This window comes from Chanos chanos, chromosome 6 (assembly GCF_902362185.1).
Source record: "Chanos chanos chromosome 6, fChaCha1.1, whole genome shotgun sequence".
In the NCBI taxonomy this organism is placed as follows: Eukaryota; Metazoa; Chordata; class Actinopteri; order Gonorynchiformes; family Chanidae; genus Chanos; species Chanos chanos.
The window spans coordinates 13,514,192-13,534,974 of NC_044500.1; the positions used below are offsets into that span (position 1 = coordinate 13,514,192).

General features: G+C 39.5%; 2 protein-coding genes across 2 annotated transcripts; one reads left to right on the plus strand and one right to left on the minus strand.

The window, feature by feature from the left end:
- Positions 1–2,725: 2,725 nt before the first annotated feature.
- On the plus strand, positions 2,726–9,474 carry LOC115815075 (TRPM8 channel-associated factor homolog). The gene is made up of 7 exons (XM_030778043.1): positions 2,726–3,342; positions 3,432–4,423; positions 4,778–4,872; positions 5,621–5,834; positions 6,143–6,382; positions 8,172–8,497; positions 9,232–9,474. Exons 1-7 carry the CDS (start codon positions 2,726–2,728, stop codon positions 9,472–9,474), a joined length of 2,727 nt encoding a protein of 908 aa, XP_030633903.1.
- A 1,384-nt stretch (positions 9,475–10,858) lies between these two features.
- On the minus strand, positions 10,859–19,876 carry pnkp (polynucleotide kinase 3'-phosphatase). The gene is made up of 17 exons (XM_030777695.1): positions 19,756–19,876; positions 19,590–19,636; positions 19,199–19,483; positions 18,754–19,023; positions 18,483–18,562; positions 18,128–18,185; positions 14,197–14,304; positions 13,963–14,034; positions 13,318–13,366; positions 13,066–13,136; positions 12,866–12,958; positions 12,632–12,728; positions 12,462–12,523; positions 12,118–12,227; positions 11,915–12,002; positions 11,613–11,680; positions 10,859–11,371 (listed from the first exon to the last, which is right to left on the minus strand). The coding sequence occupies exons 1-17, from the start codon at positions 19,874–19,876 to the stop codon at positions 11,251–11,253; spliced, it is 1,800 nt and encodes a 599-aa protein (XP_030633555.1). The 3' UTR covers positions 10,859–11,250.
- Positions 19,877–20,783: the final 907 nt, after the last annotated feature.

The window sequence follows — 20,783 nt, forward strand, 5'->3', positions numbered from 1 at the left end:
ATTCAGAAACTCATAACTTATTTTCTGAGGGAATAACAGAGAGAGGACGGGGAGCAATGCCACCTGAAGATACAGAAACTGCGGTAGCACAGCAGTATGTATCTCGTCAGTGCGGGACGCCATTGGAAAAAGGGGTATGTAAAAAAATGAGAAGGACCATTTTCCTTTTTATGACGACGACTACGTCCAGTATAGGGAGACGCAGCCACGTAAGTGATGACGACAGGACGTAGATGTGTAATGCAAAGTTCTTCAGTGCGCTCGCAAAGGTGCAATGTGAAACCAAAACTAAAGATTCAAATGTATACAGTGCAACAAAAACACAGACCTTGGTCCGGACTTTCACGTGTGAAAACGCCCTTAATCTATCACTTTGTCTGTCTGAACTTGGTCTGAATTTTGATGAGAGGTAAGTCTGTTTAATTGCCAGGATCTGTCGGTACGCTAACTGTTGAAGAGAAAGTCGGTCTTTTCTAAAAACATATAGTAGGCTTACCCCTTTCTTTGTGAAATAGCCGAGAGTGAAAATTCACAAGTGTGAAATGTGGACCTACCTATGCCTGATGCAGAGCACAATGCTCTTTCGGTCCATTGAACAGAAACAGTCATGGTGTTGTTCTGATCCTAATAGTGTGATCCCTGATCTAACTGGGGTGTCTGAAAACAAATCTCGGAGAAATAATGAGATATTTATGGGAGATATGAAAATGATCTAAATGTAAATTTCTAAATTTGATTTATTTCTGCACCGACGACTCATTTACCCAGCCGGTATTTCAACGTTTACTCAAGGTTTAGTCAACGTCATGGACCAAGGTTGAATCACCGCTGAATTTTGTTTCGATTCTGAAAATTTAACCTACGTTGATGCCGCGATGTTGTTTCAGCGTCTTGCTTTTCAATTTTGGTGAATATAAGGTCTTGCATCGACGCTGAATTAATGTTGAACTAATTATTGATTCTGAAAATCGAATCAACGTTGATATCGCGACGTTGTACGTTCCGACATAGATGAAAGGGTTGTCAACACTGAATTAAACGTTAATAAAGTATATGAAAGCAACATCGATACCACAATATTGGCTACACTTCACCAAAATGGTGACGTCCCAAATTACTATCTGTAACATAAAAATTTAAAACATAGAGACAAATATAACAAAATCACCAGTAAATATCCCCCAACACACATCTACTTCAAACACGTTGTCTCACAACAAATAAACAGTGAAACTTCCCCAACAGAGCAAAAGGGGCGGGGTCAACAACCACTCTCCGACGCTACAATATTATAACCTAGTTAGCAATTGGATCAACATGACAATACTGTCTGAATAACTGGGAAAAGATATTATGGCACTTTCCTGAATAAATATGAGGGGCAACAGGCGTTACAATTTTCTTTTGTTTGTTGTTGAAGACATTATGTCGATTAAATGTACAGATAATTCAACGTCGAAATTTCGACATTGACTTATGAGTATTGTGTTAACATTTTTACAACCATTAACATTAAACGTTGTTTCAACGTTATTGCAACCACAATTCAACGTTGAGGGTCGGTCATGTGCCAGCTGGGTAGGTTACAACGGGGGCAAAAAATCACAGCAGACTCTTCAACAAGTGAGTTTAACTGAGATTGTTCTTCTGAGCTTTCCGAATCCGTTTTTGAGTCATAATTGGTCTTTGATGTGAGGGCAATTTCATGGACAAACAAACAAACAACTCTCTTTCAAACTAACAGAACTTAACACAGAATGGGGAGCCTTAACCCACCCTTAACCAATATGTAGAGTTCCCTTAAACAAAGCACAATCATGACACAAGTTGATTTTTAACCTTTTTTATTTTAATTTTAATTTTTTTATTTTATTTTTATTTATGCCTTTCATGTCGTGACAAATACAGTTTATAAAAAAATAAATTCACCAAAAAATCATTTTCAATCTAAATAATCATGCGACATTTGGTAAGTCGCTCATAGTTTGTGCATTTGATTCTAAAAGTGCTTTTGTCAGAACTGAACAGAATCTCATGATTAAAATCTAAGCTAAGTCAAATACACATGAGTAAGAGAGAACTTTTTTAGCATGAAGGGCCTGGAGAGAGTCAGGAGCCATTCAACACTGTTAACTAAAATGACTGAACTAGATGCAAGTGCAGAGTACTTTTTTATTTACAAAACTTTCCAAGAGGCTGTTAAAAGTCAGGCAGGGTTCGGTACACAGGATACAGGTATATCAAAGGCAAAGTGATGGAGTCATCAACAACACAGTGCAGAGTTCATTATGCAGGCAGCCAGTATGTTGAAAGTAAAGCAATAGTCAAAAACAAGGAACAGATCAGGAAGGGAAGCAAAGCTACAAGAAGCAAAGATACAAAGAATAGAAGTAGGCTCAGAATCTTTGAATGCAAGAGACTTTGCAACTAAAAATGAGCCGACGGTGAGTCATATGAGTCTTCGGAATGCCAACGTTCAACTTTGTCACAGTCACTTCAATAGCAACAAGAAATTTTTTCAGGAGACATTTTCAGTCATTATCTTTTGAAGAACCTTATCGTGAGACTGAAGACATACAGTTGAATAATGTACTGAAATGTCTGTGTCTTGTCTGATCTGCTTTCCAAAATACAGAGTAGCTCAGCATCGGCAACATCAGAGGTACACAAACTCCAGTCAGACTAAGCCTCAGCTACTTCATAGGAAGCGTCCACCCAGAACACTATGGCATGTGAAGAACACTACTCTGCTCTTATGCATGGATTAGAGAAGCTTGATTTTTCTGGGTCACCAGTTCCGAGTGCCATGGTGCTAACTCGTGACCATGCCTTTCCGTTGGCCCTGAGTCCCAAGGGTCAGGTTTTAATTGCAGCCTCTTGCTATGGCCAGGGACGGATGGTGGTGTTGGGACATGAACAATATCTCAGAGATTTTCCTGATTTGGTGGAGAATGCCTTGTCTTGGCTTATTTCCTCTGTTGAACATACAACTACTGTTGGCATTCATGAAAGCTGTAAAGACATTGCTTATAACTTGTCTATTTCTGGAACAAACGTAAAGGTTGGAGACTTTCAAAGCGGGTTTGATGTCTATGTCTGTGATGCCTATGGAGTGGACCAATGTGCTAAACAGTTGGTCGCCTTCCTTAAAGCTGGAGGAGGCTTGCTAATTGCGGGTCAGGCCTGGCACTGGGCAACAATCCATCCAGATAAAAACGCTTTTCTTCACTTCCCTGGAAACAAGATATGCAGTGTGGCAGGAATCTACCTCTCAACATACTATGGAGAACATGGAACATTTTCTGTGCCCAAGCAAATCCCCACAAGCTACCACTCTGTACTGTAAGTACTGAGCCAGTGAATTAATTTTCTTGGCCACTTGGTTATGATAGTCTTTAAGGCTAAAATTTCCTACCTTTACTCTCTCCCAGGTCCAGCAAAGATTTTGTAAGAGACCTGGAGTTTCTGCTGAAAGGAGTTTCAGAGTTTGACATCCAGGGTGAAGCTGTACCATCTGAGGTCTTGGTGCATGGACCTTTAGCATTTCCCATTGGAACCACTCCAAATGGAGGAGCCTTTATTGCTGGGGCATACTATGGGCAGGGTCGTGTAATTGTATCCACCCATGAAGCTTACCTGGGACACGAACCACTAACAACTTTCATGATCAATGCCATTCACTGGTTGGATGAGGGGCACAATGGGTTGGTTGGTGTACAGCCCCAACTCAAAGGAGCCTACAAGCTACTGAAGAGGTCTGGGCTGGAATGTCAACTGACTCACTTCAAGGAAGGACTCAGTGTCTATGTGTGCACTTCCTACAGTGATGCCCAATGTGATGAAATTCAAGACTTTGTGGCTGAAGGTGGTGGACTCCTTATTGGTGGTCATGCTTGGCACTGGGCTTATACCCACCGTGGACATAATGTGATGACTGATTACCCTGGGAATCACATCCTTAATGAGATGGGACTGAGTATCCTAGAAGACACCTTGAGTTCTGGGCTGTACAAGACTCCAGACGTTCAACAAGTATCCACTAAGGGATACCACTTCCGCAAATTACTGCAGCGTTTTATTGAACACATGACCCTGAGTAAGACTTTGACAGAACATGAGCAAGCTTTCTTAAAGAAACTCGGCAGTGACTATGCTAAGTATCTCCGCATTCAAGCACACGATTCTGCTTCCTACACTTCGGTGGTGACATCCCTCACTGAAATGTTGAAAAAGGTCGATTTTCCACAGGTGTCAGACAAGAGACCAGTCAGCAGTGCCAAAGATCACCTACTTCTCCACATTGGGACTCAAGTGTACAAAGTTTGCTCAGACCCTGACACTCTACTGCCCTATATCATTAAGAACAGACCCAACCTCCCTACAGTCTCCAATGCAAGGGTTTGCATCAGTGTCAAAACTGAAGGTAGGTTGCCTTTATTTTGCCTCTGGGCAACAGAAAGAAACTTACTTAATTACTGTATAGTCTACAACCCTTTAGTCTATGATTTAATGGAAAATGAGATTCACAGTATTTGAAACTCCCAAAAAGTGGCCATCTCAAGATTCGATCTACTCTGTGATTTCACAAGTTTATTAGCTGAGGCACTGCTCTTCAGAGTCTCAAAGGAAGAATTAGTTTTTAAATAATTATATTCTGGTTTGCTGTTGATGTTTTGTAGCATCTTATCTCAAAGGAATCTATCTCCTTTAATAGCCATTTGCATCACTGAAAAGACAATCCATAATAAAATGATGCATCTGTGCCCCTCTGTTTCAGATTTTAAAGAATGGATAAGCACTGGTCTTTATCTTTCCCCTGGAATGAAGACCTACATAGAAATCCCACCTGAAATCATAGGGAAAGACTGGCAGGTAACCACTTTATGCATTTCTACCATTTCATATAATTTTCTCACAATTTTTCTCACAATTTCACAAGTATACATTTCATTAACCAAATTTGTTGTTGTTGTTGTTGTTTTTGCTGTTGTTGTCAATAACTGTAGTTGTACTGATTAGTTTATCTTGGTATCAATTAAACACCTCACACACACACACACACACACACACACACACACACAGTTATATAAGTGTGTGTGTGTGTGTGTTTACGATCTCATATTGAAAATATATAAAGATGTATTGTGTTGTAGCTATAGATCTGTTAACTTTACAACCTTTTATACAATATTCTGCCAACATTGGACACCATGCTTTGTCCATCTCATGAAGCAATTTCTTATATCATCTAATGTGCAAATTTCTGCTGAGATTATATTGACAGAATCAGTAATTTCTCAGGACCTGTTTTCTTAACATCTTTGAAAATATTGTTTCACTCTATTCAATTTCAAGAGTAATCTCTCCTGGATTTTTTTAAAATTTTGATTTCCAAAAAATAAAATAAAAAAAATCAATAATTGATTGTTTCCTTGGTTTATTTGGTGGCATTCAGTCTTACTATGTGCTTTTTCTGGTCCGTGTATTTTATTAAGCTCAGCTTCCCTTCTACAGCTTTTCTTAAAATAATAATTTGAATGCATACACATACAATTTAAAAACACTTAATATGATTAAGTTTTTGGGTGAATTTTGCCTAATTTGATTTCACATCATTCAGGTTCAGATTGGCTGCCAATCTGATGATCTTGGCAAGGCAGAAGTTCTGAAGAGGGCTCCTGTCGTGTGTGAGCTATTTCCTGTGAATGCAGAGAAGATACATGTTTGCAACCTCTGGGGAGGGCTCATTTACCTGATAGCTCCACCCAAAAGTCAGGTTAAAGGAATGGAGATCATTATAAAAACAGCGATCCAAGCACCCTACTACAAGTCTGGTAATATGATTTAGTATTTTCATTCATGGCAAAGTCACCAGAGAGCACATTTAAGAGTAAAAATTTATGCCATCATTACAAATCTTCAGTGTTGTTTCAGTGAAATGAACATTTGACAGTGGCATTTTTGGTAAGAATAGCCTGAATAAGGTAAAACACAATTCTAATAAACCATGATAATTATTCTTTTTATCTGGTTACTCAAAATGACAGAATGACACAGAAATAGCGATCATCCATTAGTTGTCTTTAACCAGTAAAGAGATGAACAGGCTAGTTTAAAAGTCCAGTGATTTTGTCCTCCTTAGACGAAACCACAGTAAAAGACTGGGTGAACAACATCCGGAATGCTCCAGCTCCCTGGGCGGAGCTTGAGTTTGAAAATATCATCCTCACCATGGACTCTGACATCATCCGGCAACTGGAACGTCCTGATAAAGTGGCCACACTCTGGGACAACATTATGAAGGGGGTAGCAGACCTGGCTGCGAAGCCTGCTAAATTCCCACGCAAGGAACGTTTCGTGGCTGACGTCCAGATCTCTGCCGGTTGGTTATACACAGTCCTTTAGAATTTGCATTTAGTTTGCATCGTGTTAAAGTTAAGTTTAGAATTGCATCACCTCCAGTCATTCATGGCATCATATAACTGAAAATTATCTGGAAAGCCAGAAAGCAGTTATCAGAGCTCAACTGTCAAGCATAGGTGGCAAAAGTAAAAGTAGAAGTACTCTTGCTAAAAAAAAGTCCTCTAAGTAGAGTTAAACTGAGAACGATTTTTGTAAATTGTAAGCAAGTGACTATTTCACTCTTACTGAAATATTATTCAGGAGGGATATGTTAACTCAGAGTAATTTGTTTTTAACAAATGTACTTCTACTTTTATTTTTCCCACCTCTGCTGTCAAGGTGTCTCATACAACTCCATGTTGTGTACTGTGGATCTGTAAGCACTGTTGCGCCTAAATCGAAAGGTTTATTTTTCACCCTTAAGTAATGGCTCACCATAACGCATCATACAATACATTTCAACACGTTATGGTGGTACATGCAGCAAATTTCACATGGAATTTTTTAGGTTTCAGAAAATTTCCATTTTTCCTGTATGGCAGCTGTCAAGTTACCGTGTTTGCAGTAAGAGATGCAGAAGTCACCATGTTTGCACTACATTGCTGTAATAAGCTCTGTTGAAATGCTCCAGCACCTAAACAACACAAAAGCTAGCATGGAACTGTGCAAAGACTTCTGAAGTTTTAAGAGTGCTTCGCTATGGATTAGTCAATAGAACAGAACAGAAAAGAACAGAAGAGATTAACTAGCTTCAAAGTTTCTCTCACAATTCAGCCAGAGCTGTTGTTGTCTAGAATGCATTCTGTAAACTACCCTTTTTGCAACTTACATTCCCTTGTGACACTAGGATAGCCCTTTTAACGTTTTCTTTCTGAAGGTAGGCTATGCCTTGCTGGATCTTGATGGTAAAACTCCAGCTTGAAATTGCAAGTGGAATGAGCAGTGACGGACCTATAGTGCTTTAGCCGTCATTCGTAACCATGCAAACACCATATTAATTATTTAACTTTGGAACGTAACAATAGCAAATAGTTCATCAACCATGGAGAGTTAGTTACTTTAGAAAACAAACAAACAAAAAGTTTTCACATGGTTATTAAGATCTTCGTTTTATTTTGAGTGAAGGTCGTTATGAATACACTTAAAACGCTGAAATGTTTCATGTTTTCTTTGATAGTTTACACTTGTTGTTGATTAGCACGGTATTAATTATTCTACTTGTCTGAGCCTTTGTACCAAACTATGTGATCTAAAAATACATGACCTTCCTGACTGCGTTTATTTTCAACTGATATCCAGCTCTCATGGTGCCATCCACGGTCCAGTAATTCCATACAATAGCGTCTGATTTCCCGTTCTGCAATGCCCTGTGCATCAGGGCACATTCTACAGATTTCACTTGGAAACATCAAAGCACAGGGCAAAACAAGTGCAATAACCGATACACACCTCAAGTCCAACCAAGTTAACTATCTAAAAATGGCCCTGTATGCACGTGTTTTGGTAACGCTGCACTTTACAGCTAGAAAAGCTTTTACAGCTTTTAACTAGAAAAAACATAATTAGCTCACGCCAGTGTCACATTGCCATATTGCTGAAATTCACTCTTCATTTGAATTATGATAAGAGTTTGTGGCAAGAATTTCAGACGGTTGAAAACAAAGAACTGCTCATTGTTTATTTCATTGCAGAATTTATTTATGATGAACAATTTGTTTGATATTATATTCTTACCATTATAAGGATCTGTTCTGTCCTACACTCTGCAGGCTTCCTGCATTCTGGCTATCCGATTATGATGCACACCGAATCTGCCTGGGACCTGATGGGCCCTATGAAAGACATGTGGGGACCCATCCATGAGCTTGGTCATAACCAGCAGCGTAGTGTATGGGAGTTCAGACCACACACCACGGAGTGTACTTGCAATATTTGGTCTGTATACATCCATGAGACAGTTCTACAAATAAGTCGGGAACAGGCCCATGAAGAAATGACATCTGCAAGAAGGCTCAGGCGTATACAGAGTTATGTAAAGGGTGGCCAGAACCTGAAAGAGTGGGAGGTTTGGACAGCACTGGAGACCTATATGCAGGTAAGCTACAGCACGATTTGTGAGGAGAGTAAAACTGCCAGTGCTTTAAACTTTAAACATGTAACTTGAGATTATAAAAAATTATTTACTTCCCGCTGTCCCAAATTGTCTTAAACTCATTTCCCCCTGTTGTGCACGGGGCATCCTGCCAGCACACAGCTTATACCAATCACCTAACCAAAAACCACTTCAATAGTGGCACATCTTTCATATGATTTTAACAATCCAAGCTGTAAATTTATTTCTATGACATGGTTACGTGTGGTTTCACCCACCCATTCAGATTTACTCTGACAGATGTGTAATGCTGAGGACACAGACTTGACGGTGGGGTTGTTTAAAAGCAGACAGACCAAAATATTAGTGAGGTCATGTATTAACTAAGCATTGTAACAAATTTTAGGCATTTGCACAGTTCATGCATACTAACCAAATTGTACTTTGTAGCTGTAATTTCAATAGTCATGGATAAGCCTAATTGTTTATACCAGCCTTGAACGAGAACAACAAAAAATATTTTTTATTTTAAAAATAATAGCTTGTGAAAGTGTAGTGCAAAAACACTCTGTTTCTCATTTTCAGTTTGTTAGTGAGTTTACTGATGAAATTAAATTCTTAAATGAACATCAAAATTAAATGACTGAAGTTGTAAAATCTGGCTCAGGTATCACCCTTTCATGTTCTTTTTTCTCACCTGTCCTTTTACTTCCATTACTCCCATTATCTTTCCTAAGCTTCAAGAAAAGTTTGGCTGGGATGCCTTCAAAACAGTATTTGCTGCATACCATCACATGAAGGATGTGCCAGACCATAAAGAAGGAAAGATGAATGTATATACTGAAACCTTCTCCAAGGTGGTCAACATGAATCTGGCTCCCTTCTTCAAAGCTTGGGGCTGGCCTATTGAGCCCAGCACTGAGGAGAGGCTGTCCAGCCTGCCTGTATGGAGTGACCACCCTATGGCTCAGTACATTTAGAAGAACAGAAGCCAAGGTGTTCATACAGCTCTTCCAATGCAGGGAATCAAGAGTATCAAAGATATTCAGAGTCTGCTTATACCTGTGTTTAAGGTGTGGACAACACTTCCTCTACTTTGGACCTACTTGTGAATCAGGACCTTTGAGGACACTAAATATTCAGACCTTGCAAATAAACAGTTTTATCAGAGCTCCTGTCTGATGAGGGGACTAGTGTGTTCTCAGTGTAGTACTGGAAAAGGAGAAAAAAAGACTGACATTAAACTAACTGCAGGGACAGTATGTAGTCTAGCATTTGTGTCAACAGTTTCAAAATATAATAAGTGGGTTTCAAATAGTCAGATGCACTGCACAACTGGGTGTCACTCGTTTCTCGTCACGTAGCAACCAACAACTGTTCCACAAATTACTGTTGTCTTTGCCAAATGATATTAGGAAAACCTTAGGATTTACATTCCCCCTGAATTTTCACATAATCATCATAAAATGTCTTTCCTGAGTCATGAGGTGACCATTGCTTCACATTACAGGTTCCTTGTCTTACATTTACATTCATTGACTGAGCAGATGCTTTTATTCATAGTGATTTCCAAGACAGGCAGAATACAAATCTTGGCGGTTGAGAACCCAAAGGACTTTGAAAATGAGAATTATCCATATCAACATTCCTATTTTGGACGGATTAGAATTTAAATTTTTATTTGATATATTTACTGCGTAAACGCTGGGGGTCGCAGAGACGTAGAGAAACTGACAAAATAGTGATCTGTTCATTTTGTATTTTGAATTGCATCTTGAAACCAGTGAGTAAATTGTAAGCAAACTACCAGTTGTTTTACAAAAATGGTTTTACAAAAATGCTATGTCTTGCAAAAGTATTAGTGAACAGCAGGACACACAAAGATTGCTTAATTAACTGTGCATGACAGCATGCATACATACTGCAGTAGAAAACCACCAATGACTCTTTCAAATGCTCGAGATTTCCACAACACCATTATCTCATACCTAGGCTACAGCTGGACCTGGGTCAGGTGACAGAATTCCTATCAATGAACAGCTGAAAGGTTCATTTTGAACACATACTACTGAAACAAAATCAGACAGTGGTTTTATTCTCCAAGTATTTCTGTTACATAGATTGCTTCAGACTTAACTGTAGTTAATCCATAAAGTGTATCAGAATGGTTAATTTTATCTTCCTTATAATTTCTCAAAATCTACCAGCCATGACAACACACTTCATTATATATCAGAAAACATTTTCCTTTATTTGCAAGATGTACTGTCAATTTGAAGAGGGGAAACATATTAAAAAGCAAAAGGTCATTATTTTTCTGACTCCAATAAAGCCAAAAACAAATGAAAACAGTTGTCACATTTGTTTACAAATGAAAAAAAGTCAAATCTTTGGATAAGGCAGAGACGTCTCCCTTGACAACAGAAACAAGAAGAATCTGGTTTACTTTAACCCCAGCAGCCCACCAGATTCAACTAAACAGATTCATTTTATTCTTCTGAAATGACAGGTGGATGATTTGGGCTAATAGTCTAGTCATAGTCATACCCGCTCCTCTCAGACAGATGCAGAGGTCATGTTCACTCATAACACATCACAGTCCTGCTCAGAAACAATCCCAGGTTAACAAGTGTGTTCAGAGCAGCAGTCATGGAGAAATGGACGCTGATCAGAAGCAAACAAATATCTGGGTTGACATCTGGACCATCTGGGCAGTTGACAAGGTTTTTGCTTTCTAGTGTTAGAGTCCACACAAATCAACCTTCAGAGAACTGACTGAAGAGAGCCTCTGACTGACTGTCAGAAAAGTCGGGCACAAAGTGGATTTGCAAAATTTCTGAAAAGCCCTCTGACAAGCTGGGGGCCACAAACTTGTTCCTAGGGAAAGAGAAGATGCAGTATGCACAATGTTTCAAAGGTAAGAACTGAAAGGAATCCGGTTACAATATTTTAAAATCTTGGTACTGTTTAGAGCCCTTTACAGCTCAGTACATATGATACACATGGATCAGATATTAATATCGATGCTGTGGTTATTGTCAACAGGCAGATTTAATATGTAGCCTGTTGGTGCTGTTGTTAAACAGTCATTGCACTTGACCTATTTCAAGTCACTCACTTGTAGCTGTGGAAGACCATGTCATTGACAGGAGCATGCTTGGCAGCAGAGGGCGCCATCTCCCGGAACTGGGAATGAGAGGTTGTTGCACATTAGACAAGGCATGCATGCGCGCACGCACGCACACACACACACACACACACACACACACACATACACATACACATACACACCCAAGAATATCACTGTAGTCATCCCTATCAGTACAGCAAGCCCTACTGCTGTTACTGCTGAAGCATGACAAAAATATTTCTGTGATTGCTTTACGGTATCCCTGTGATAATTAATATCAGTCAAAATACCCTGTTGTTGTGCTTCGCCTGTTCCAGAGAGGCCGCGAAGTTGAAACACCGACAGGGAACGCCAGCATTCTGAGCCACATCCACATACCTAAAGAGACACATCAGGAATAAGGTCAGTGGTGATTTCCGAAAGCTGAATCATTTATTCTCAGAGACGGCAAGTGACTGCGGCACGTGCTGATCATAAAGGTTTAAAGCGATACCGTTTCCTGGACTCTGGGTCGGGGTTGGTGTTATCCACGGCTACGCTGCGCCCTTCCTTTAGAGCACGCTCGCAGGCTGAAACACAGCTCTGCCAGGAGCCCATGGTGTCCTACAATTTACACAAAACACAAGAGCTGAAAGGTCAAGGGTCACAACTAAGATGATCCTCCAACCATTTTTAGATGTTTAAACCTTTCCTAAAGCCCTATTAGATTTTTTTTTTTTAACACTACGATTACCATGCTGAAAGTGGAAAAACACAATCAGAGGGTTTTCGTAAAGCTGTTAAAGGTTATTTAGCCGCATTGTCTAAATGTAAGTACTACTGTGTACATGCACTCACCCTATTCACGTATACGTAGCCCTTAGGAATGATGTGTTTGTGGAAGAAGGTGGATTTGCCGGCTGAAAGGTTTTTAAAAAAAAAAACGAGGGCAAAGCTACATATCAGTTAATCAGAAATCAAGACAGTGAAGAGAAAAGATGCAACCCTATTTACAAAACCAAACTCACAGGCAGGGAAACCCACGGCAACAATAACTTCCTGACGGGTGGACGTGAGACTGGCATCAGGAGGATCATACAGACGGCCGTTCGGGTCACATTTTCTCTGTAAAGAGACAAATACATCAAACATACAGACATACAATCACAGACATATAAAACGTAATAACAGACATATAAAAACAGTAATAACACATAGAATACAACGGAAACCCGATGAACATTAATGAGGAAATTACTTACAGGGTCAAAAGACGGCAATGTGAAAGGAGCACTCTTCCAACCCAAGAAAAATTCCTCTGGAGTGTGGAACTGCAGTCCGATGTTTAGGGCAAACTAAGAATGACGGGGAAAAAATGATGAGGACAACCCATGTGCATTGAAACAATTCAGACACATTGCCTCTATCTGTAAAAGGAAGAGATAAGCTTATGAGTGTATACCAGTCTGTCGCTGCAGGAGAAGTCTTTCTTCTTTTTCCCTGGGGCCCAGTTCACAGGACGGCCCGCTGCATCTGCACCGTTAAAGACACTCAGTCATGAACACAGACACGCTTCAAAGACAAACACAAATCGGAGAGAAAGGAATTGACACACACCCAGTTACAACCAACCTGTGCTGAAGTCTTTTACATTCAGTAAAGTTTATTATTTCTGTGGTCTTCTGCAAAGCCCTTCACTGCAACAGCAACTTACCTCCCACATAGAAACTCTCCGACTTATTCACTGGTACCCCATCATTTGCCTGCGGGAAGAGGAACATTCTGTTTCACAAGGAAGCACTTCATTCCGAATTTTTGAATTTGACTGGGGGTACAAACTTAGATGCCACTCTGGTCAGTTCGGTCTGTTTCTGGTGTCATATGAGCAGTCAGTGAGCTGCACCCTCATGTTTTATTCACATGCTGTCAGGTGCCAACCATTACAATACATTACACAACGTAAGGGAAATAAGTTCACAGTCAGCTGTTCACACCTTCTGTCTCCATGTGGAACAAAGTCATATGTGTTGAATCATGTCTGTTTTAAGATTAATATTACACACACACACAGATACACATGCTTACTGACATTTTATTTACCCTTTTATTGCACTGATTTTACAACTTTTAAGTCAAATGCCTCTAACACTTTATTTTATTGTTTTCTTATTTTTCTCTTATTTTTCTTATGATTATGTTTCTTTTATTGATTATTTTATGCCTGTCAAGCGTCTTTGAGTACCATGAAAAGCGCTCTACAAATAAAATGTATTATTATTATTATTATTATTTTACATGACGTATAAGATTATATGATGGGGACAGAACTTGAAAGTGAGCCACAGAAAAAGATCCTCACCTTTTCACATAAGTGTTCCCACATTCCCATCACAGGTTTCCTGAAAATTCCAGGACCTGCTGCCACAAACACCTAAAACAGGAGCAGAGCAAGCAAAAAACAGAGCGTGAACATCTAGACTGAGGGAGCAGAAAACTCACAGCTGAGAAAATGTACATATATCACTGCACAAATTTGAATACACATAAATGTGTTAAAGGTATTGCTCTGTGGTTAATATTGTCAATGACTGACCTGAACAGGCAGGTTCAGGGTCTTAAGAATGTCTTCCACCTTAGACTTGAACACCTCTGGTCTTAGCTTGCCTCGAGCTATGCCCAACTGATTGGTGAAAAACACCACCTGATACAGAAGAACACAGAAAATGATAAAGTACTCAGAACCATTTGGAAGGAGAAGCTGAAAATGATGCAGAGTGTCATACTGTTTAATAAACTTTTGTGTATCTGTTAGGAATGGGGGCAGACAGACAGTTAAGTGTGTAAAAAAATAATTATCTGTTTAGGGCAGATTATATGAAATTAAAAATGCCTAAATGAGCCAGTAGAAGATCTTCGAGCAGACCTGAGTGATTACTGAAGAAAAAAAATGAGGAGAGATTTCCTACACTGCCAATGCTAGCAATGAAGTATTCTGCATCCATTGTTCCTTTCTGAATGAGTGTTCTAAGGTACAGGTCTGGCATTAAACAAACGCTGAAACTGTCCACTGCCAGAAAAGTTAGACAAGCTTCTTGAGAACCAATTTGACAGATATGGAAGTTGAGCAAGATCTCTGCCCCAGTTTGTTACAAAAAAAATACTTTGTTTATTTACTGGTTCCTTTTGTTTCACTAGAGAGTTGTTGACAGAGCATTTAATTAAAGTCTGTAATTTAGAGCTCAGCCATAATCCATCAGGAGGGTCACTTTTAGAAGGAGGGTCACTTTTTTAAGAGCACTTTAGGTAGCCTGTATGCTATAGAAGAATTTTACGTTTTCTGGCCTCAAGCACATTCTCTTCATCGATCATGTCTTGTGTTTAAAGCCAGAGGTGGGACAAAGTCATTCTTTGGCAATTAACAAGTGAATCTCAAGTCTTAACGATAAAGTCCCAAAGTCAAGTACAAGGTCAAGTGTCAGAAAAATATGTTATTCCTTTGTATGTAATAAGGCCATGATCATGGTTACTAAGGTTCAGCAAAAGTTCAACTGGGGACGCTGAACCGAGGCACGTGAAGAACTGATCTAGATGTGCTTCACTGATAGTGATGAGCGAACTGACCACAGCATGTTCTTCAGGCGGTAGACATGTAGGCCTAGTATAACCAACCGAATTAAACATATCGTGTGCAAATATAAGATATCGTGTGCAAAACATGCAAGATGCCGTGTGCAGAGGTGTCAAATGTTAAATATTATAACAAAGTTCAACTTAAGGGAATTTCAGCAGAAAGAAGAACATGACCTGGGACTAACCGCAAGATGTTAAAAGCAAACAGTGAAACTGCGGTCACAAGAAGATAACCGTGTTGTACACATTTAACATGCTCTGCCTAAGAATCTTATCACCGCTTTTGTTATTCTATAAATACTGCATGCAAACTAGAAGAAGACAGACAACTCACTACTGTGATGCTGGATTGTGTCGTCGTGTAACTTGTCTCCTCGCTGCGAGAATAAACTAACCTGCCTTGACTTTGGAGAATCTGAGCGTCTTTTATAAATTACTCTACCATCAAGACAGAGAAGTCCCAAGCAAGTCCCAAGTCAAGGATTACCAAGTCCACATTAAAGTCCAAGTGCTTAACCTTATGTTTCAAGTCCTAAACAAGTCATTGTGCGCTCTTCGACAAATTTAATGCTCTTGCATTTTTGCCTGAGTGAGTGGGTGAGTAAGTGAGGTGAGTTGCTTTTACAGTATGGATTTCAGGGTGAGCATACCGGTAGCTCAGGATGAACCGCTACATTTACAAAAAATCAAACTGGACAGAAGTGTGTCAGACGTTTGTGCGCGATGAGGATGTAGTGTGATGCCACTGGGGCTGAACATGCGCTTCATGGGAGCACTGGATTAAAGGCAGATATTGCAACCAATTTGTTAAAAAAAAAGATTGTGCTACCACACTGAGTGTGTCGAGAGCTCATTGTTTTTAGGTTGATAGCCCGTCTAGAGCTAGGTAGACCAATTCTAGCTCTTATCTTGCTAGTTTAAGCCATGGCTTACCAAAGATAACTACACAGATAATTATACTTAATTTACCGGTCTTTGTTGCAGCCTGAAGTGTCGAACAAAGTTGGACATTGTTGCTTCACCATCTGTAATTCTGGTCCCACATATTTTACATATTGCCATCCGTTTGCTGTTTACAACACCATAGACTTTGAAACCAAATCTACTAATCCAACGTCTCATTTTCTTATCTGCACGGCAATGCCTCTGGACATGCAATGCCATCATGTTCTTAAGTCCCGTGTGAGCAACAATATCAGTAAATAGCTGCACACTTTTTTGTTAAGATGAATAAATTTAGTATTTTCACCTATGAAATATGTCAAGTCCTTACAAGTCAAAGAGGGAAAGTCCGAGTGAAGTCTAGAGTCACTGGTATTAAAGTCAAAGTCAAGTTGTAAGTAATTTTTTAATTCGAGTCCACATCTCCATTCTCCGGAGGAACTTTTCCATAGTTCTTAGAACTGTTGGAGAAAGTACCCCCTTTTTCGCGTGTTCGCACCGCAGGAACTTAGAACGATTATAGTTGTAACAACTCCGTTTTGAGGGGTTTTTTTTAGCTCTTTCGCAGCGCAAAAGGAACCTTGTCACGTAGGTGTACAGCCATTGGTCCAGACGCAGGTATACGATGATTGCAACTGCCATTTTTAAAGATCCGTACAAAATATAAAGTCTTGGAACGTATTACATTTAGTATTTGATATTCGTGTCCAAAAATGTCTGGAATTGTAGGATGGGAGACATGGTTTTTATGTTTTATTTTACCGGTATATCTCCCAACAATGACCATTTCTGCAACGTCCAATGTATATTTGAAGAGGCAGCGTACACTCCGCTTCGGTAGGTGCTTGTGTGTCCGCGTGTGTGGCTGTGATCCGAATTTTAACCTACAATAAGAATGTCTTTATCTAGCTTACGATTTGAGGACTGCGGCGGGGAAAAAGAAAAAAAAAAACAAAACACGAGGCTACGAGTAAGCGTCAGGCACAAGCGCTATGCTAGCACCCGAAAACTACTATGCCTACCGAGTCATTCACTGCTATTGCGGTGGTAAATGCATAAATGCAGGGGGACATTTCATTCCATTGGACAGGGTCTGTCGCCATACAGTTTTATTTTCGTTAATGAGAAAGCAGTTATATGTCTAATGTGCACTCAATATTTCTGTCATTCAAATTCAATAAAACTGGTTAATTGTGTATGCTGTAGTCTAGTTTGTCGATTTCTTTTGTCGCAGTAATGGTATTTTTTCCTTTCGGAGGTATTTAAAAGGTCTTAAAAGTCATTAAATTTGTACTTAAAAATGTGCAGCTATCCATGGTTGGTCATTAACAACAGCTCTTCGCTGCTGTACCGTCTGCCGGCTTACGTCACTTCAGCGTTCCTACTGGCGGTGCGAATGCAAACAGAAAAAAGGCCCTAGAACGTATGTAGTTCTAGGGGAAGCTCCCCAGGGGGTAGTTCCTATCAAATGAGACCCTAGAACTGTGCGGTCCGAAAGCGCCTAAAAGTGGAGACAGTCATTGAATAACTGTGACTTCTTTTTTTTTTTTTTTTTTTTTTGGTTGTTTTTTTTTTTTGCTGTCATTATTGTAACATTACAAATATAACAAATGGCAATTATTACACATCTCAGTTTGCCGCTTTTTAGAAAGTAAAACAGAAATGAATGCAGAGCTTTAAATTTACAATAATTTCATTTTAAAAAAACTTCAAGCAGCCATTATGATTGTAATGCAAAGCATATCTTGCCCCAAAACATGAAAGTGTATACATGTAATACCCATCCTTATTATTTCTGGGTTGATCTGATATAAAGATTATCTCCCAGAGAGGTGTGTTGTTAACAAGTTCGACTGCATTCCATAATGTCTGAGTCAAAGAGGCTACTAGCAAATACCGCCTTTCACTGTTCAAATACAGACAAAGTAATATTTGTTGATCTATAGACAAACCTTAAATCCCTTCTTTAACAGACTGGCCAGTCTGGGCTGAATCTCCGGATACAGGATCCTTCAAGACATCAAAAACAGAAACAAACCACCCTCCCATTATAAGAGGAATGTGTACACACAGGAATGTTTACTCTTCTCCTTAACTGAGTGCTTTGAGACCAGCCTCTTCCAAAGAGAATATAATAGCACATACTGTTTGATGTCTAAAAAAAATCTATCAAAAAAAGTTTAGCAAATGCGACAAACTTGAGCTGTATAATAGAGTATTTCATCTGGTTTGTTTGTCTCAGTGATCATGAATTTGTATGCTGAAGGACAGTAAAAAGAAATGAGAATCAGAATAAAACATGCTCACCTCCAGTCATCTGGAGCTGTTGGAAAAACTTTTCCAGATTTTGTGGTGATAATACAGCCGTCAATATCAAACCCTGCAATCTGGATCATTTGAGAAAAGCTTTGATCAAGACATACTATATGTATAAAGATTATACATGTACTTTCATGTAAAAAAAAAAAACTGCTGAAGCAAAGTATGCAGGGTGGCTTAGTCCTACTTCAATTGGCAATACCTGAATAGAATCAGTCATATTTTAGTGTGTCTCATCATCCAGTAATGTACATCTCACCTTCGAGCTTGCCGATACCCCTGCTGCAGTGTACAGCATAAGGTTGCCTATTTGTTCCCAACGACTATGAGAGCATGCAGGAGGTCTGGCTGGTGCTAACTTTTCTGGTGTCTGTTGTGTAATGGCTTTCTTTGCAAACTCCTGCAGCTGTCTGAGTTTCTCCTCTGCCAGGCTTTCCTCTTCATCCTCATTCTTTTCCGGAGATTTCTCAGTGCGTCCCCGCTTTGTGCCAGGGACCTCTTCTTCAGAGCTAGGTGGCCTTTTCATTGACTGGGTAGAAAGAGTAATAACGCATAAAGATACAGTAAAAGATCTAGTCTATCAGAACATAAAATACACTGTACATTAAAGAGAAAATTCAGAAACCTGCAACAGTCTGAACTTTGTGAAACAAGTAACAAACTTGTTTCATAAAGTCAACAGGAAACGAGTCTGTGGTTCTTACTTTTTTGGGAGATGGGGCAAAGAAATCCTGGATACTCCTTTTGGGAACTGCTTGCTGGGTATCCTTAGATGCACTCCTCTGCTTCTCTTTCTTTTCATGTGTATCATTTCTCTTCTCGTTCTGTTTTTCTGGAGAGGATACTTGAGGGCCATTAGGGGTGTCAGAAAACTGCAGCATGAAGGGGTGGGCCTGATTGACAAGGTACAATGTACCTCCATGAGAGAGACATTTAGACTGACCTCTGCCCAAGACTTCTCCATCTACAGAGGATGGATTAGGGCCAAGCTGTGCAGAAAAAACGCAACAGATAAAAAAAAAAAGATTGACAGTTACATTTCAGAGGATACTGTTGATAAATATGATTTAAAAAATATCACATGTATCTTGCTACCTGTGTTACGAGAACTTGTCGGTCTGCGTAGTTGGCGACCAGTTTTACTACAAAGAAAGATGACGATAGCGGGTGAAGTGAACGCCTTATAATAAAAACATTGTACATAGTCATTGATTTAGAGGCGTGTCTGTGGTGTGTCCTTAATGCATCTTGTTTGCCCCACCTTGATGCCTAGAGCACTTTTTATCCGTCACACCAGACACTGGTCCACGACCGAGTATCAAGGCCCGGCCATCGGACAGTGACACGTGGACTCCCGTCACAGTTATTAGTGAACAGTGCATCTGTTTAAAGAAAAAACAGAAAAAGAGATAGGAGCCACTTAAGTCTCGGCCCAGAAACTGCAGGAAAAAGCTATTGATAAGACGACAGAATTAAATGGTAAGAGTCAAATAAGAAGTTGACTGTTAGTTATTAATTATTGCATTGTTTCACATGAACGAGAGCTGTTTTCCTCGAACTGAAAGTCTTAAGCTAATTTAGTTAGAACAATTAAGTAAACAAGGTTCGTAACCAAGCTCTAACTTTGCTTTCGTCTGCAGCTGGTTTACCTAAGCTAGCATACCTTGCAGGAAGTTCTCAAATCGGAATCAAACATGTTCTCAGTTACTTACGAGAGTAACCTAAACAGTATCGTAAACTCCACAAACTAGCATACTTATACGTTAGCGATGGATATTTTAACTAACGATGCTATCTAGCTTACAGCTGAAATACGTGAATAAACAGAGCTGTTTCAGCCGAGCGAGTACTAGAGTCAGACACCTTGAAAACGGATGATTAATTTAAAGTTGTAAAATATCCATCCAAGGATTACTCGATCAACATCAAAGGCACACTAAAGTAAACGTGAATGTTTAGTCAGACTTTTGCCGCATTGTCTGAAACCAGCGACGTAAAATAAGCATTGTCTGGTGAAAACTTACTCTCAGTAGTGCTTCACGTAAACATGTCCGTCTATGTTGTCCATCTTTGCAAATGGTTCCTAACTGCATAAGCCGGAATGCATGTTTGAACAAGCAAAGAAGTTCGTTTGTTTGATGTTGGTGTTGTAGCCTTAGTTAGTACTTTGGGCTAGGTTGACCGGAGAGCAGAAGCAACAGATATTGTTGAAATTAAAAGTAACAATGCTTTATTTAATACAATGAGAGCATCTGTTGCAAAAAGAATATCTCAATATATTCAATATGC

Excerpts from the sequence above, each read along its gene's own strand:
- LOC115815075 (XM_030778043.1), top strand. The coding sequence starts at position 2,726 with ATGGCATGTGAAGAACACTACTCTGCTCTTATGCATGGATTAGAGAAG. Across the intron at positions 3,343-3,431 it reads ACAAGCTACCACTCTGTACT|GTCCAGCAAAGATTTTGTAA; the intron begins GTAAGTACTGAG and ends ACTCTCTCCCAG. Across the intron at positions 4,424-4,777 it reads CATCAGTGTCAAAACTGAAG|ATTTTAAAGAATGGATAAGC; the intron begins GTAGGTTGCCTT and ends CCTCTGTTTCAG.
- pnkp (XM_030777695.1), bottom strand. The coding sequence starts at position 19,876 with ATGCACTGTTCACTAATAACTGTGACGGGAGTCCACGTGTCACTGTCC. Across the intron at positions 18,186-18,482 it reads ACAGCTCCAGATGACTGGAG|GATCCTGTATCCGGAGATTC; the intron begins GTGAGCATGTTT and ends GATGTCTTGAAG. Across the intron at positions 12,729-12,865 it reads CATTGCCGTCTTTTGACCCT|AGAAAATGTGACCCGAACGG; the intron begins GTAAGTAATTTC and ends GTCTCTTTACAG.